General features: G+C 27.9%; 1 protein-coding gene across 2 annotated transcripts in view; it reads right to left on the reverse strand.

Annotated features, from left to right (window-relative positions):
- Positions 1–15,799, reverse strand: part of LOC129971490 (receptor-type tyrosine-protein phosphatase R-like) — a 38,196-nt gene that overhangs the window by 14,477 nt on the left and 7,920 nt on the right. Inside the window, exons 2-7 of one of the 2 annotated variants that reach the window (XM_056085310.1) lie at positions 13,985–14,289; positions 12,233–12,346; positions 11,945–12,115; positions 6,983–7,120; positions 4,722–4,945; positions 3,510–3,590 (exon numbers count right to left, since the gene is read on the reverse strand). In XM_056085310.1, the coding sequence (XP_055941285.1) occupies positions 3,510–3,590; positions 4,722–4,945; positions 6,983–7,120; positions 11,945–12,115; positions 12,233–12,346; positions 13,985–14,289 (1,033 nt within the window). Of the gene's footprint in view, positions 1–3,509; positions 3,591–4,721; positions 4,949–6,982; positions 7,121–11,944; positions 12,116–12,232; positions 12,347–13,984; positions 14,290–15,799 lie in introns of both variants that reach the window. The other variant, XM_056085309.1, reaches the window with a different exon arrangement.

Consider the following 15,799-nt stretch of genomic DNA (forward strand, 5'->3'; position numbering starts at 1 on the left):
ATGCGAGGAAGTATTATTAAGACAAAAGAGAATTTTCAGACATGACATAAGTTTAGAAAAAAGAACTTTATATATAACAAACTGAGCCATATATAAGTAACAAGAAATTTGATATATTACTGTAGAAAGTTTAATTAAATTAAAAATTATGGTAAAAAATGACACAAATTTTTTTTAAAATTTGCATCTTACTATGGTCATGCAGAAACTATTTATTTTTACATTTAACAATTTGTACCTTCTTTTATACTTCAATAAACTATTTTCTTCCATAAAAACTTTTTTATGCTTTTTTTTCTTGTGGGTTTCTTTATTTACTGCCCTACATTATTATTTTCTATGGGAATAAGTTTATATGAATCCTCAACAGGAAATGTTAGTTTAAAAGGAACTTGTTACTGGTGAATTTTCAAGATAAAAGCCTATTTAATTTAGTGCTTGTCAAGATATTTATTATAAAAAATAGCAGAAGTTACATCCCTATAAAAAACTTGCCATGGGTAATTTCTTTTGTAAATAATCAGTACAACTTGTAAAGACTTTTTTTTAAAAAAATTTTATAAAGAAATTTGTATTTCATATAGGCATTAAAACTATTCAATATGATAGACTGAGCTATAGTACCAATAAACATTTTACTCAAACATATATGATTCACATCAATGCTTAAAATATCAACAAATAATTATTAATTATTAGTCAAATGCCTATTTAGATTGAAACATGCATATATATTTCTTTTAAAAAAGTAAAAGGAAATTCATGTGAATTTATCATCCACAGCAAAACAGCTTCTGGATGATTTTATCTCTTCTCTTTTCACCCTTAGTCATCATTTGTTGATGACAATTTCATTATATTCTTTATTTGACCAGCATTTTTGAACTATATAAAAATATAATTTTTTTTACTGTTAGTGAGAAATGCATAATACAAAAGAGTAAGAACCTCCCTCATTGAGCATTATAAGATGACAGTCAATGATGAGGAATGAAATTTACTGAAGAAATATACTCAGATTTAATATGAAACATATTTCAATAAGCAATTTTGTTATCTCAACTGACCATTTTGTATCATTAAATATATAACTCATTTAATTCCCAAGCCAACAGTCTTCTTTGTTTTGATGGTATTATGAATAAGATGATATGAATCATCATCAATATCCAACAAATGAAGATACCTTTCCATTTATAACTTTTATTTCAATGTCAAATTTTGTTTTCATAATTCTGCAAGACTCCATTAAAATATAAGTAAGATTTTTTAAATTTCTCTATTAATGTTTTCTGAATTCTCTATTCTGTTTTCTGTTGTATTAAATAAATAAATAAAAATAAAGAAAATAGACGCATTGTAACTCCATTAACAGAAGTACGAAAATAACTTGCCAATAATGAAAACATTCATATTATTATTGTTTGCAGCTTCATCTGAATTCAATGAAAATTTTACTTTATATTTCATTTTTTAGAATGCACAATCCCTACTTAATGATCAGTGACTTGAAGGTTTTTTTTTTTTTAAATGTCCAGTTAATACTTTGCAAACATTTGCCAGAAAGAGATCTTTCGTGAAAATGGAAAATTAAATTTTGCAATAATACCCAAAATCTGGAATTCCGCATTTGAAATTCTGTCACAAAGAAGGACATTAATTGGTACAGGAGTAAGATTTGTTGTTCTGCTGCTGAAGATGACAATAGATTTAGAAAAAATGCTTGGAGAATAGTTTGCATTTTTTTGTAAACAACTTCTTGGTTTTTAAATGGTTAACTATAGTACCAAATCCTTTTTTACCATAATAAGCAAGGCTATTAGAATACCTGTTAAACCTCTTTCTCACAGACATCAACCCTTTTTTGTATACTTTCTCCAGTAGATACACCAGTTTTCTTTCACTAAGTTTTAAGAAATTTTTTTTTCTAAGCAACCACACTAGAATCCCCCCCCCCATCATTTTTATCAAAGAATTCAAAGTTTTAACTCCCAGACACAATGGCCGATGACAGGCAGTTATAAGGAAACAAAAACTAAAATAATGACGAAGAAAAGAATACTAAAAATATTACAAGAATAAAAAGATTTCCTTTATGGAAAACTAATGATATTTTCTTCCTATGTTCAAAATTGCAAGAACTTGATTCACTTATTTTCAGATTGGGTGAAATGAAAGAAGAAAGAGAGAAGCATACAACTTTCAGATGTTGAACTTTTAAATTCGAATGTATCCAAGTCTCAATCTTTTCCCTATGTAACACTTGAGCTTTGAAAGTCTTTCAGCATAATTATGTAATATGAAATTGGTGCCTTAGAGTCATAAGTAAAATCTGCAAACAAAGCACAATTTTGGTTTAGGTTTTACTTGTGCCTTTTGCATGCACACTTCTTTCTCTAAAAATACATTAAAAAAAATTTCAATGCCGATTTCAACTGATCCCAAGAATGATAAAATTTGATCCTGTAAACACTAAAATGTCAATTTTTGTGGAGATGTGTCAAGTCTGGAATTTACTCATTCAAAGAAATTTGTAGCAGACATATTAGATGCATTAAAAAAAAGTGCTCTTTACTTAAAAACAAACAAAGCATTTTTATTAAAAAGGATGAATTTCCTAAAAATAAAATCAATTCCTTTTAAAGACTGAAAATTTGACATAATCAGCGATTCATGCAAAGGTCAACTACAATTTTCAATCTGCACATAATCATGTTTTTCTTATGTAGTTAAAGTAAAATGAAATCCAATATTTTTACAAAAGAACATGCCTTTATAATTGATGTTTCTGTAAAGGAAAATCTTCTGCCTCATCTAAGTTTGCCAGATTAGATAAAAAGCGAACAGATATAATAAAATTAGTGAATAATATATTAAAAGAATGTTATGTTTCTGTATTATCCCATACAAAATCTTTCAGAATGTTTCTCTTTCAGAATTCTCCTCTTTAAAAGTTAGTAGAGAAAGTGATACTTCATTTTTTGACATTAAGGGTGATTTTTAGTTATTTATATTTTTAGTCCTAAGTTACAATATTTTATTTGTTTTTTTTTTCCCAACTATTTTCTTTTGCTGTGTAAAAAGCTTGACAAAAATTCAAATGTAGTAAACTTGCAAATTCTTTGACGAACATATGAAGAATAATTACACAATGCATTTTCAAAACCCTCTTCAGAAAATACAAAAGATGAATTCAAAACATGGCTTATCCATAAAAGTTATTTTGTTCCAAGAATCTTGGTAACCAAAAGCAGAAGTTACAAGTAATCTTTAAAAATAATCTTTACTGCCTGCAGTTTTCTATTAAAAAATATGAATAAATTTATACAAGTGCACTTTACAGATTTTACAGCTTACCATTTAAAATGCAAAAGATTTTAATCCCCTACAATTCATACAAGCCTACAAAATAAATAGAACTTTTGCACACATCTAAACATATTTGATATTTTTTATAATATTTGACATATAATAATAAAATGATGGAAAAGTATTCTAAAATAACATACCATTCTTTAGGAGGTGTTCCACAATGAATATTTTCTTGAGAACGATTCAAATCCAAAGTCAACGAAGCATTTGATCCACGCCTTAAGAAGATAAAAATACTAAATTATCATATCTTATCAGTAAATTTACAGAAGTTAAAAATAAAATAAATGAGAGCAGTTATGCAATTAGGAATGAACTGGTCAGATATTACATACTAAATCTTTAAAATGTACAAATCTTCTTCCTTCTCCATATTCATAACATATAATTTTGGGAAAATGCATAGTATATTTTGCAGTTTTTCATAAAAATAGTTAAATATAAAATAGCCATTAAGAAAACTGTATCCAATTGTCATTTAACATTCAATACTGATACTCAAATATTATAATATCATCCAAAATTATCTCTAACAATATTAAAGATGAATATGTGTGTGTGTTGGCACTGAATAGGTTTCTGCTTAACTTACATGTGCTGGCACGTATATATTGGGGATATGCACCTTCAGATGATTTTTAAAACATTTAATTAGAATTTTAATTAATTAAAATTTTTACATTTAATCGCTGTAACATCCGAAAATATTATAGCACAAAAATAATAATCACAACACCTTAAAAGATTCAAAAAATTGTTTTTTAAAAAGAGGCAAAATTCAGCAAAAATTCGAAGGTATATTAAACTGACATCATTAGAAAGATAATTTTTTTAAATGGTGCAAAAATCATACAGCAATATTTTTGGAAGTTATCATTAAAAAATGTCAAAATTTTAACTTTTAATTAATTAAAATTTTACCTTCCCACCCCCTGCAACGTGCACATTTCCACACTCAAAAATTTATTTGTGCCATGTTTGGAAACTCTTGCCTGCAGAAAATCTACACATAACATACACGCACACATTCATCTTTACTATTGGTATAGATATATAGAAGTGTGTAATTTTAATTACTTTATATTCTTTTTTTAAATTTAGAGACCCTTCATTTTTCAAATCTCTATTAAATGAGACTATGATAGGATTAAAAATTAATTGATGATTTAGTTTACAATTATTGTAATAGTGCACTGTCATCTTGAACAAGTGATGAATAAACTTTCAGGCTATTATAATATTACAAAGCAAATGATTACTAAATCCCAACTTTGCAAATAAGAAACAAGTGAAATAAAAGCTGACTAGTGCACTTATATTGCAAAATGATTGAAAAATTAATTGCCTACCTCTCTAACAAACCTCTACCTCTTCTCATTGGACTTCTTGATGGGCTTGGTGCATGCTCAGAATCAGTGTCAACTGTAACAACGTGATCTCTATTTTCAGGCAAAGGTTGAATAACCCCTACACCAGCAACAATAGGTCTTAGAACTGGCTGCACAACTACATGCCGAGGTTCCTCTACAGGCCTGACTTTATTCTTTATTATGTGAGTACCTCCAATAAACATCTGCTAATGGAATATTATTTGATATTAAAATAGCATTTACAAGTTTTATAATATTGTATGTATAAGTGTTTCAAACCAATCTTAAAGAATTATACATATAAACTGATTAATAGCATTGCAATTTATATAGAAAATTGGGTTGAATAATTTACCTATAGTGAGTTAAACAGAAGTCTAAGTCATTATATTAAGCATTTGCTTTCATTATACTAATAATTAAGTTAAGCATTTTCTTTCATTATACTAATCAATTAGGTAGTTTTCTTTTTGTAATAAGCAAATAGTTGTTTAAGTGATCTCTGCAATTTTAATTAATAGCCTCAGTTGTATTGCTTTGTATCTTATATTATTATGTAATATTTGCACAAAAATAATTTTTTTGGATGAATTTATTACATGTTTATTTTTTTTTTCCTTTTGTAATATAATCTATCAAACATTTATCTACTATCATCAAAAATTATTATATCCATTTTATAAAAAAGACAAAATAAATAAGTTTACTGAATGTTTGTACATTTTGTAGGTATTCTCATCAATGAAATGCACTGTAATTCAGTTACTATACCTTTTTGTTAGTTTGGAAAACATTGTCAACTTTACCAAACAACCACCCTCCCCCGTTAATGTAGCTACCAGTTCACTGAAGATAATTCATTATTACTATATTATCTATTTCATATTATGTTGCTTGTGACTAAAACTAGTCTAATATTATAAAAACATAAAATCACTAAGTATAATTTATGGAAAAGGTAACAATATTATTTCTTTACAAGATATTAGATAACTAAAAATATACGATGAAAAATACATTTCAAAAATAGTAATAATAATTCAAAATCATTTTTTAAATATTATGACTTTATGCAAATTCATTAATTTTTAAATTTATGCATTTGGTAAATTTTACTTTCCAAAGCTATGGTTAAGTGAAATAACAAAAACTCTATCAACTCAGTTTATAATGCTATTATTCTGTCATATGAAGAAATAAAATAAGAAGGAAAGCTATTTATTTAAAGTATATATTAATAGAAAAATCTGTAAATTGTAAAAAGTTACAATATTTCATACAAACACCATTTTATTATTAGATATGAAGAGGTAAGGGACGCGCTAGGATAGAACCTGGGACCTTGTAGTTAGCAGTCCAGTAACTAACCGATTTTGCCAAAACAGCTGTTCGGGTAGAAGCGCTGTTACTGGCTTATATGCAATTCATGGTTGCGTGTTCAAATCACGTCCGGGTCACCAATGAAGAGGTAAGGGACGCGCTAAGATAGAACCTGGGACCTTGTGGTTAGCAGTCCAGTAACTAACCGATTTTGCCAAAACAGCTGTTCGGGTAGAAGCGCTGCTAATGGCTTATATGCTATTCACCACAGATACAAGATAATTAGATTTAATTAGTAGAATTCTATTTCCTTTCCTTTATATTTAAAATCACTCAACATTGAATCGTATTTCTTTTCAGAGTTTTATCATATTAATTCCACTCATAGAAACAAAAAATCTCTAATTTACAGTTTCCAAAACCTGAAATGTTTCAGTAAGCATACAAGAGCATTATTTAAAAATATACCAAATTTAAAACTAAAGTTTGATATATATCAAAGCACTAGAAAAGTTTTAAATCCATCACAATGTTCTATTAAAAATTACATAACTTTTTAAAGATAAATAAAATTATTACAGATGTTCCATTCTATTTAATAATATAGCTGATTTTTAACACATTGAAACTTTTTTTTTTTTTTTTTTTAATTTTTCACCACATTTTAGGATAGAAATTACATTAAATTTTAGAATAAACTAATTTAATTATCAAATGGAAAAGTTTGTAATGTTTTTGAGAAATTTATAGAAAGAGATTGAATAACAGGACTCGCGAAACAAAAATTACAAGTAATTAGAATTTAGTATTAGAGGTATTTAGAATATCATAATAAAGTATTCAACATGGTCTAAAAAATATTAAACAGTGAATAGTCCCTATTGCACTATAATGACAATGACTCAAGAAAAAATTCTTACAATCAAAAAAAAGATAAAAAACATAGCAAACAAGCTGGCTGATATCAAAGTAGCTAACTGCCATGCTTCCCAATCTTTGCCACCAAATAGACTCTTAACATTGACTTTCCTTCCATTTGGATAGAGAAAAGAAAATTCCTGCAAAAAAAAAAAAAAAAAAAAAGATAAATAAAAAAGCAAGACATTCATTATTTTCAAATTTTTAAAGATAACTATTTAACAAAATTCAAATTTAGAAAGTTTTAAAAAAGTTCTAAAGCATTTCTTTTACAGAAATATCATTTCGAGGGAGGGGAGATTCAGGAAAACTCAGGAATTTTATCAATTTAACTCATTGTAGCAACAAGTTTATCAAACTCATGCTTATCAAGTTCATTAATTCAATCAATGATATTGAATAGTTAAATAATAATCATAAGGATACCATGCTTATTGTCAGATGCATAATAATTTTATTGTCAGCAGGAGGTAAGTGCAAGTTCATCATGATTTCTAAGTTTGAACTAAATAAATCATAAGTAATCATGAAATTGAAATTATCACTAATAATAGGAACAACTCATAAATTATATAAAATAACTAACAGCAAATTTTAATGCATAAAATATATTAAAACATTATGCTTATGTCTGTATTCAGAAAATTTATGTATAGCAAGACATGTTGAAATTGAAATCCATTATTTGTGTGATGCTGGGAGATAAGTGGCATATCTAAAAATCATATTTGCATTATATTTATGTAAAAAAAAAAAAAAAGCACAATGATACACATTAAATTATTAAATTTCAAAACATGAAAACTTTAATATTTCAACTCTATCTTGATCTACTGATATTTTGCATATAATCTACAACTATAAAGAAATAAACCTACAACAACTAATAACGAAAAATATTAGAATTAGTAGCTGATTTTCTACTCTTATCTGTGAACAATAATTAATTCAAAATCAGATGCATTACTTAAAATAGAATCGAAATTTAATTCTGGAACCAGAGATAAAAATCTTTAAAAGAGGATGCTTTTGATTAATAAGTTTTATGTTATAAACTTTATCAAAAAGCAGACCTATTCTAGAAAATGAAACTTATCAATAATTGATGAAATTATAGATTCTTCAATACAGGTAACCAACAATTAATATTAAACTGCAAACAAGTAAATATCTAAATTAAAAATGCAATATATTTATAAATAATATCTTACATATTAAAAATGAATCATAAAATTTTATTATGTAAAGAAAAAAAAAAAACCCTTCTATAAAATATTAGATAAAAACCACATTTCAGGAGGATATTAAATAAAATTAAAGTCACATACTTTTAGAAAGTTTAAATAAGACAGTTGAATAAAAAGAAATATTAGGTCTGAAAATAATGACGTTAAAAAAATTATGTCAACCTAATATTATAGTATACTACTATTATACTAAGTCTCATTCAGAACTCAACTTTCAACCTTGTGCCCTCCCCTTGTAAGTCTAACATGAATAATGATTTTGAACTGGCACACAGTCTTGTACGTATTCCTCTTTTGGCATGACTAGTAAGTGTTCGTTTTCCCATATTATTTAGGTTTATTATCATCTTACAAAGCAAGCAGCACACAATAAAGGATTTTGTTGAACTTTTCTAACTTATTTAGCAAAATTGGATTTTTTTTTTTATCTGTCCAATTCGTATTAAATACATATTTTGAGCAGTTCATTGTTTAAAAAAAATTCTCTAATCAACTTTGATTAACTTCACAATTTCTCAAATAATAAATAAACCATTCAATAAACTAAACACCCCCATACAGCTTGCGAAAACTGAATATCGCTAATTCCGCCAGGGAAATGTATTTTAGTTTTTCACACAGTTACAGAAGTTTTATGCATGTTCATTAGTTGCAATTCAGGAATCTCATGGAAAAAGAACTGTCTAAGAAATTGAAACTGGGTTGATCAATACAGAAAAAAAAAAGAAAACAAGGGGTAGTTTCTGCCTTATATGTAGTTTTTGCCTTATATATTACTTTTAGAAGCAATGTAGGATATCTTTTATTCTTGCAATCTTTAAAGACCAGCATTTTTTAGATGAAAAATAAATAAATAAAATAGCCAAGGTACTTACAATTACCGCATTTAAGAAAATTTTCAAATTTTCCTACAATTTCCTGGTTTTTAAAATGACTTAAATTCCTTGTGTTTCCCTCTTCTCCCAGTAGCAAGGCAACCCTGATTATGTACAGGAGAGAGGCGATGATAAAAATGACATCTGTTCACAGTCTGATATAAGAACGAAGTGCTAGAAAATTTCCCCTTGAATGGTTTTCATTGTGAGGTTTTGTAGGGATTTTTTTTTTTTTTTTTTTTAACACATGTAAACTTAAGAAATAGAATCTTAGATATCTTTTTAAAAAGATGTGCACACATTAAGGAATTTTATCCCTTCTTTCTTTGCGTGGGAATGATGGAAGCAACAATTTTGTTAAGCATGTTTTAAAAGCTGATTTGATCAGATAATAAGAAAATATTTTAGAATGAAATTTTTTCTAACTAATGAACATGGGCTAATTTAAGCTAAAAACTATGAAATTAATTAGGGTTTAATGCAGATTTAAAAATATCATTACATATATATACAGTGAAACCTCTCTGAGTGGCCATTGCTTCTTTTTGAGAAAATTTAGCTGCTCAGAGGGGATGGCTGCTTTGAAGAGTTTTCTTTAAAATGCAAGATAATTTATATAATACATAGTATATTTAAAATAAAATTTGTGACATATCCAAAGTGAAAATAGTACCTTATTTCATGTTTTTTTAAAAAACATTTTATTGAAAAAAGAAGGGATCCCCCCCCCCCTCTGATACAATTTGACTTTGCTTTAAATTTTTGCACTTCTCAAAAACAATCACAAGTTTGTGAAGTTTTTTCAAATTTGTCTTTCAATTCAAAAAGTAAATCTCTAACAGATTCATTTGTCATTGAATCGGAATTTCATCTATTTTCCTCAAAGTTGCTTGAACTGAAAGCTTTGCTAGATTATGATTAACAACTGTATCGGAAAATTCCTTGCCAAAGACAGAATCAGTGCCTGAAAGACACAATAAATTGATTCGTGGAAAAGTTTAAACACACAGCATACTGTTTAGTTAACTTAAATCAACTTTAATTTTAGATTTGATTAAAGGTATGTAAAAAACGCTTATCTTTGATAGACTCATCAACTAAAAGTCATTCCTTCAAATGGAACTTGCATCAAAGCAATTCACTGCTGCTTCGTACTGCAAGGATTCGAGATCGCACTCCATTTCAGCAAGTTTCAAGAGACCTGCTAATTGATTTGCAGTAGTCGATTTGTCGAATAAATCTAACTGTCTCTCTATTTCTGCGCTATTGATACCATAAAACATTTAGTGATCACTTTTTGACTTATTTTTTCCTAGAAGTTTTAATCCACTCAAGAGCATCTCCAACAGAAATTTTTTTTGAAATTTCACTAGTATTTTCACATCCATCCATATATGCAATGACATGATGCAGAGTGCATCATCTATATACCATTTCGAAACATTTTATAACACCATGATCTAATGGCTGATGTTGTATTTGGCAGTGGAAATAATTTTAGCAATAGTGAGCTGAGCTCTGTGTGCATGACATGCTGCATTGTCCAACTCAAGATCTTTCCTGGCTTGATTCCTCTTTTTTATTTATTTAAGTTTACCAGCCATTCTTTAAAAATGGATGCCATCCAGGTTTTTTTGTTTGTGCTTCATAATACACCAAGACGGTTTAAATTTTTTCCTCTGCAACACCTGGATCTTTGACATCTCCAAATGACAAGGAGACTTTTTCCTCTTCAGTTGCACTCACACAAAAACTAAAGGTGAGAAACTCCTTTGGAATTTTCAACTTTTAGTTTCTTCAGATTTTTGAATCATACTTTCATCAAGCAAGGTGCAAAAAAAAAAAAAAAAAAGAAAAGAAAAGAAAACTGTTTTGTTCATGTTGAATATGTCTTTATCATATTCAGCCAAAATCAATGGAAGATGCTCCTGTCAATCTTTACATGAACTGAGGTAGACATCAGCCACTTTGCCACAGAGTGATTGAAAAGTGATATTATTCAGAGTATGAAATCTCTCCAGCCACACGTTGCTGGCAGAGAAATTTTCAATTCCTAGAGTATCTGCAAGTTTTTTTGCTTTATGTTGAATCATAGGTTCATTAACAGGAATTTTCTTCATACAAATAGATTTATACCATTCTAAAATAACCTTATTTATGTTGATACATTATTCGCATCTCATCCATTTGATATCACGAAATTTGAAATTCCTGTATTCTTTCAAAATCTAATATCTTTCTTTAAGGATGATGTTGATCTGTGCTCCTCCACAGTTAAATAATTCATCTAATGTTCACTTCAATTTTCTGTTCTCATACTGATACAGGATTTGAATGCATTGCTTGAGATTTAGAAAAACATGATTTGACATTGCTGCAACTCATATCAATGATCAACTAATGAAAAGAAATATGAATGGCAATTTTGTTCCAAAATTATCAGAATCCCCTAAAAACCAATGGGAAGGAAGAAGTACAAGCAGCCTTTCTAAATCTGACCTTGAAACTTTAGGCTCATCGTCAGAAATCGGAAGTGATAACTTTCCTCAAAAATGAGATGGACAAACCAACGAAGAGGCCATTGCTAAAGGTTATTTTAACATAATGTCTATGGACCAAAAAATCCTTGCCATGGACAATTGGCAGTTAAGAGGGATGGCCATTCAAAGAGGTTTCATTGTAAATATAATTCCTAAAAAAATAAATAAAACAGAACTCTATATAGATAGTTACAACTAGATTAATCTTTTCCCCATGAATGCAAAAGAATAAGATTTAAATTAAATAAAATCATTTAAAAGCATAGTTATGAAATATTGTAGTAAAAAGACAAAGAGCTTACATCACCATATTGAATATCTATCACTTTTATGGCACCCCCAGCATTTTCTAATCTCTTCTTAATCGTCCACCTATCAACTATGTCATTTGCTGGTCTTAGTCTCAATATTTCAGTATTATTTTCCCTTCTTGCAGAGTAGACAAAAAACATTTTCACAGTCCCAGAAGAGGGCTAGAGAAAAAAGAAAGGAGGGAGGGGGAAATGAAAGAATGCACAAAATAATGTCAAAACTTATAAATACACTTATAAAAAAATTGTATACATTCATGTGACAGAAATATTTCATACCTCATACTTAGTCACTTTTATGGTGTTAAGTTCTAAACTTGTATGTTTTGCTACAGCCATGCTCAACTGTTCAATGACTTCTAATCCTGTCATTGGTTTCTGTACCTGAATTGTCTAAGGGAAAAATAATGCAAATATATTGCATACATTTGACACAAACACATTCTAAAAACTAAGAATACATTCATTTATAAAATACAGCTTATTTTATATTTTTAAAATTAGGGTCAGGAGATTTTAAACTTTTAAACCATAGTGTTAGCAATGTAATAAAAATAAAAAATAATACTATTTAGCCAAAAGAATGAGAATCTCCTTTAAGAACAGTGCACGCTTGGAGAATTTACTTTTAGATATCAATTAAAAGACTACAAGAATTTTTTTCTTAACAAGAATAAACAACAATTTACTTTTAGTACCTTTTAAGATAACCAACTTTGACACACATGTCCTGTTATGCTAAAAAGAAATTGGGTTTAAAGCCCATAGTCATATTTGTGAAGAAATTAACAATATTAGCATTAATACTCGATTCTGCGATTATATTAAATGACAGAAATGATAATTCTGCATCATAATGCAAATGTTTCTATCACACAGGCAAGTTGAAAATCCTGGTGATCCCCACCCCATTTGTAACAATAAGATTAAAAATCCTACATCCATTCTCTCTTTCTCACACTCTCAAAAAAAAAAAAAAAAAAAAGCTTTCAAGAAATTGAAATCCTACTGAATTATGTTTTATTTAAAATACAACAAACTAATTTCTTTCATTTTTTAAATGCAATAATACAATAAGATTAGCAAATACTATTTAAAAAAGATATATATACAAGCTTTACATATATACAAATACTTCATTTTTCCAAGTATTTATATTAGAAGAAGAGATATAAAGTGCACTTCCAAGTATCAAATTCGCGATTATCCGACTTCCATACTATCTGGCCTACCTTACTTTTGTTGCAATTAAATGAAGAAGGCAGACATTGCATTAGCAACACTTCCAAGACATTGGAAACGGGCATCTGCTACAATCCTTCTACGTGTTGCGTGCAAAATACAAATCGTGACAAGAAAAGAGCAGCCTTCTGCTCATTCATTGTTTTATCAGCATGTAGCATATATCAATTGTTGCTCTGTTTCTGATTATATACATACGTACAGTATTCGTAAATTATTCCTGGGGTATGTTTAATGTCTTTTTTAAGTGTATCACAGTGAAGACTTCAAAATGAGTGAAAGTTGTAGTGATTATGGAGGAGACTTACAGCGACTAGACTCTGGTATAACAGCAAAAACTGGCAATTGCTTCTATGATTCACTGGGATGCATTCAGATTCTCCACAGCTGAGATAAATAGAGGGTTTAATACTCAATAAGAACGGAGTAAATATGTATTACAACAGTGAGTTTTAGTGTAAAAACTTTCGTTCTGGTATTGTTGGGCAAAGAAATTAATTCATAGAACTTCAGCCTATCTAGCTTTTTTGTTATTTGGCCAGATACTCAGGAGTGTACTATATTAGATAAATAGAGCATTAATATTATTTTCTTTAAAAAAAAAAAAAAAAAAAAAAAGATTTTCTTCAATAAACTGATGTTCTGCTGGAAAGTGATAGTAAAATCAAGCAGTCATCTAAGGCACGCTTAAACAATTTGCAGTTTTAAATAGATTTTAAGTAAATTAAAAATATAAAGTTTAAAATGCACCAGATTTTACTCATAATTTATGAACAGTTAAGTACTTACAAAAATAATTTTGTTCCTTTCTGGAACAAGTCTATCAATGAGCAGAGAAGATGGAGATTTTTGTTTATTCAAACTTTCTTGTACAGATTTTATTATTTCAGGTGGGAAATTGCCTGCAAACTGAAGGACTCTAACATCTTTATTAGGTCTTGTTTTTTCTTCATTTGGATCTTCAACAATGGTATTACCATCTTTAATAATGGTGTTACTCTTTTCAACAATATTACTGCCAGTTTCAACAATGGAATTACCAGTTTTAACAATTTTATTACTGGTTTCATCAGCGAATGTTTTTGGAGATGAATCTAGGAACAAAAACACATTATAAATTAATCACTCATTTGCAATCAACTTCAAGAATGAAAAATTATAGAACTTTATGCATTGTAAGGAATAATATTCAATACCTTTGTACATTCATTTACACAAAATTTTGAGAAAAACAATTTATATTCAATTTTTAAACCCTTTAAGATACACATATTTTCTTTATCAATAACTTTTACCACATGATTTTTTTTAAGTATTTCAAAACATTTTAGAAAACCAATGATTTCAAGAACACATAAATTATAGGAATTTTTTAAACTTTTCAATATGAAAGAGTATTAAGTATTTACATTTAGACTCTTTGATAAGAAGGATGCATAATGAGAAATTGTTGCAAATATTAAGCATTTTAGAAAAAACAACAACAACAACAACAAAAAAAAAAAAAACACACACACACACACACACATTTGAACATGTATGAATACATAAACCTGCATGTCTTCTAAGCATAGGATATTTTATGTTTTATAATAAATAATAATTTATGCATAATTTTTATTGAAAAATTTTAAATGTGCATTCTTTAAATTTTAATATTTATTTCAGTATTTGCACAATGTCTTTGTAAAAATTTCTATTGTAAAATAAATTATACCTTTTTTGGTTTTAAATAAAAATTATTATAAAAAAATGGGGGGAAAAACCCTGATAGTTAATATTATAAAAATTGATTGAAAAATCTGGAATCTTTTCAAAATTTCTTAAAATTAACAATTTACCAGTTCATTCAGGTGGATACACCTTTTCTGAAAATGTTGATAGTGATGTAGAAGAATAGCATGACCAAAACTTTTGTATTTGATTTTTAGATATGCATCAACAAATAAGATTTGACATGGTTAGGATAGAAAGTATAAATTTCTTCATGCACTAACTTAAAATTTTTTTATTTTTAATCTTATAAAGCTAAAAAATAAAGCATTCTGGAATGACTACCACCATAAGACTGGCAAAACAGCCATAAACTGATGACAGTACAAAGCCATGTTCCAAATGAATTTAGATCATTATTTTTAATAGAAAAGAATAAAAGTATTCAGAAATGCCCCCCCCCACAAAAAAAAAGTCTTCTCTTTTTTTCCCCCTGAAGTTTAGTAAATGCCTTTACTGAATATGTACCATTCCAAAAATTTACTGGAAATCTGCTTTCTAATCCATAAAAACTTTAACTTAAAAAATTACAATAAACATTATTATACATTTTAGGAATTAATGAAAATGCTTCAATAAGTATATGGTCTGTCCCATGACAACCCTCCAACCTGGAAAACCAGCTGAGTAGTTAGAGGTAAAATAATAATAAAAAAATGCTAGTTGAGGAATTTTTTAAAGTATTTTTTTAAGCCAACGCAAGACAATATACTAAACTGCTTCAAAATTTAACAAAACTCATCAAATAAAGAACTTTATTCACCAAACTGCTTAAAAATTTTAATAAGTTTAAATTAAAGCAAAGAAAGTATTTTTTTTTTATCATGATGT

This window comes from Argiope bruennichi, chromosome 6, assembly GCF_947563725.1.
Source record: "Argiope bruennichi chromosome 6, qqArgBrue1.1, whole genome shotgun sequence".
In the NCBI taxonomy this organism is placed as follows: domain Eukaryota; kingdom Metazoa; phylum Arthropoda; class Arachnida; order Araneae; family Araneidae; genus Argiope; species Argiope bruennichi.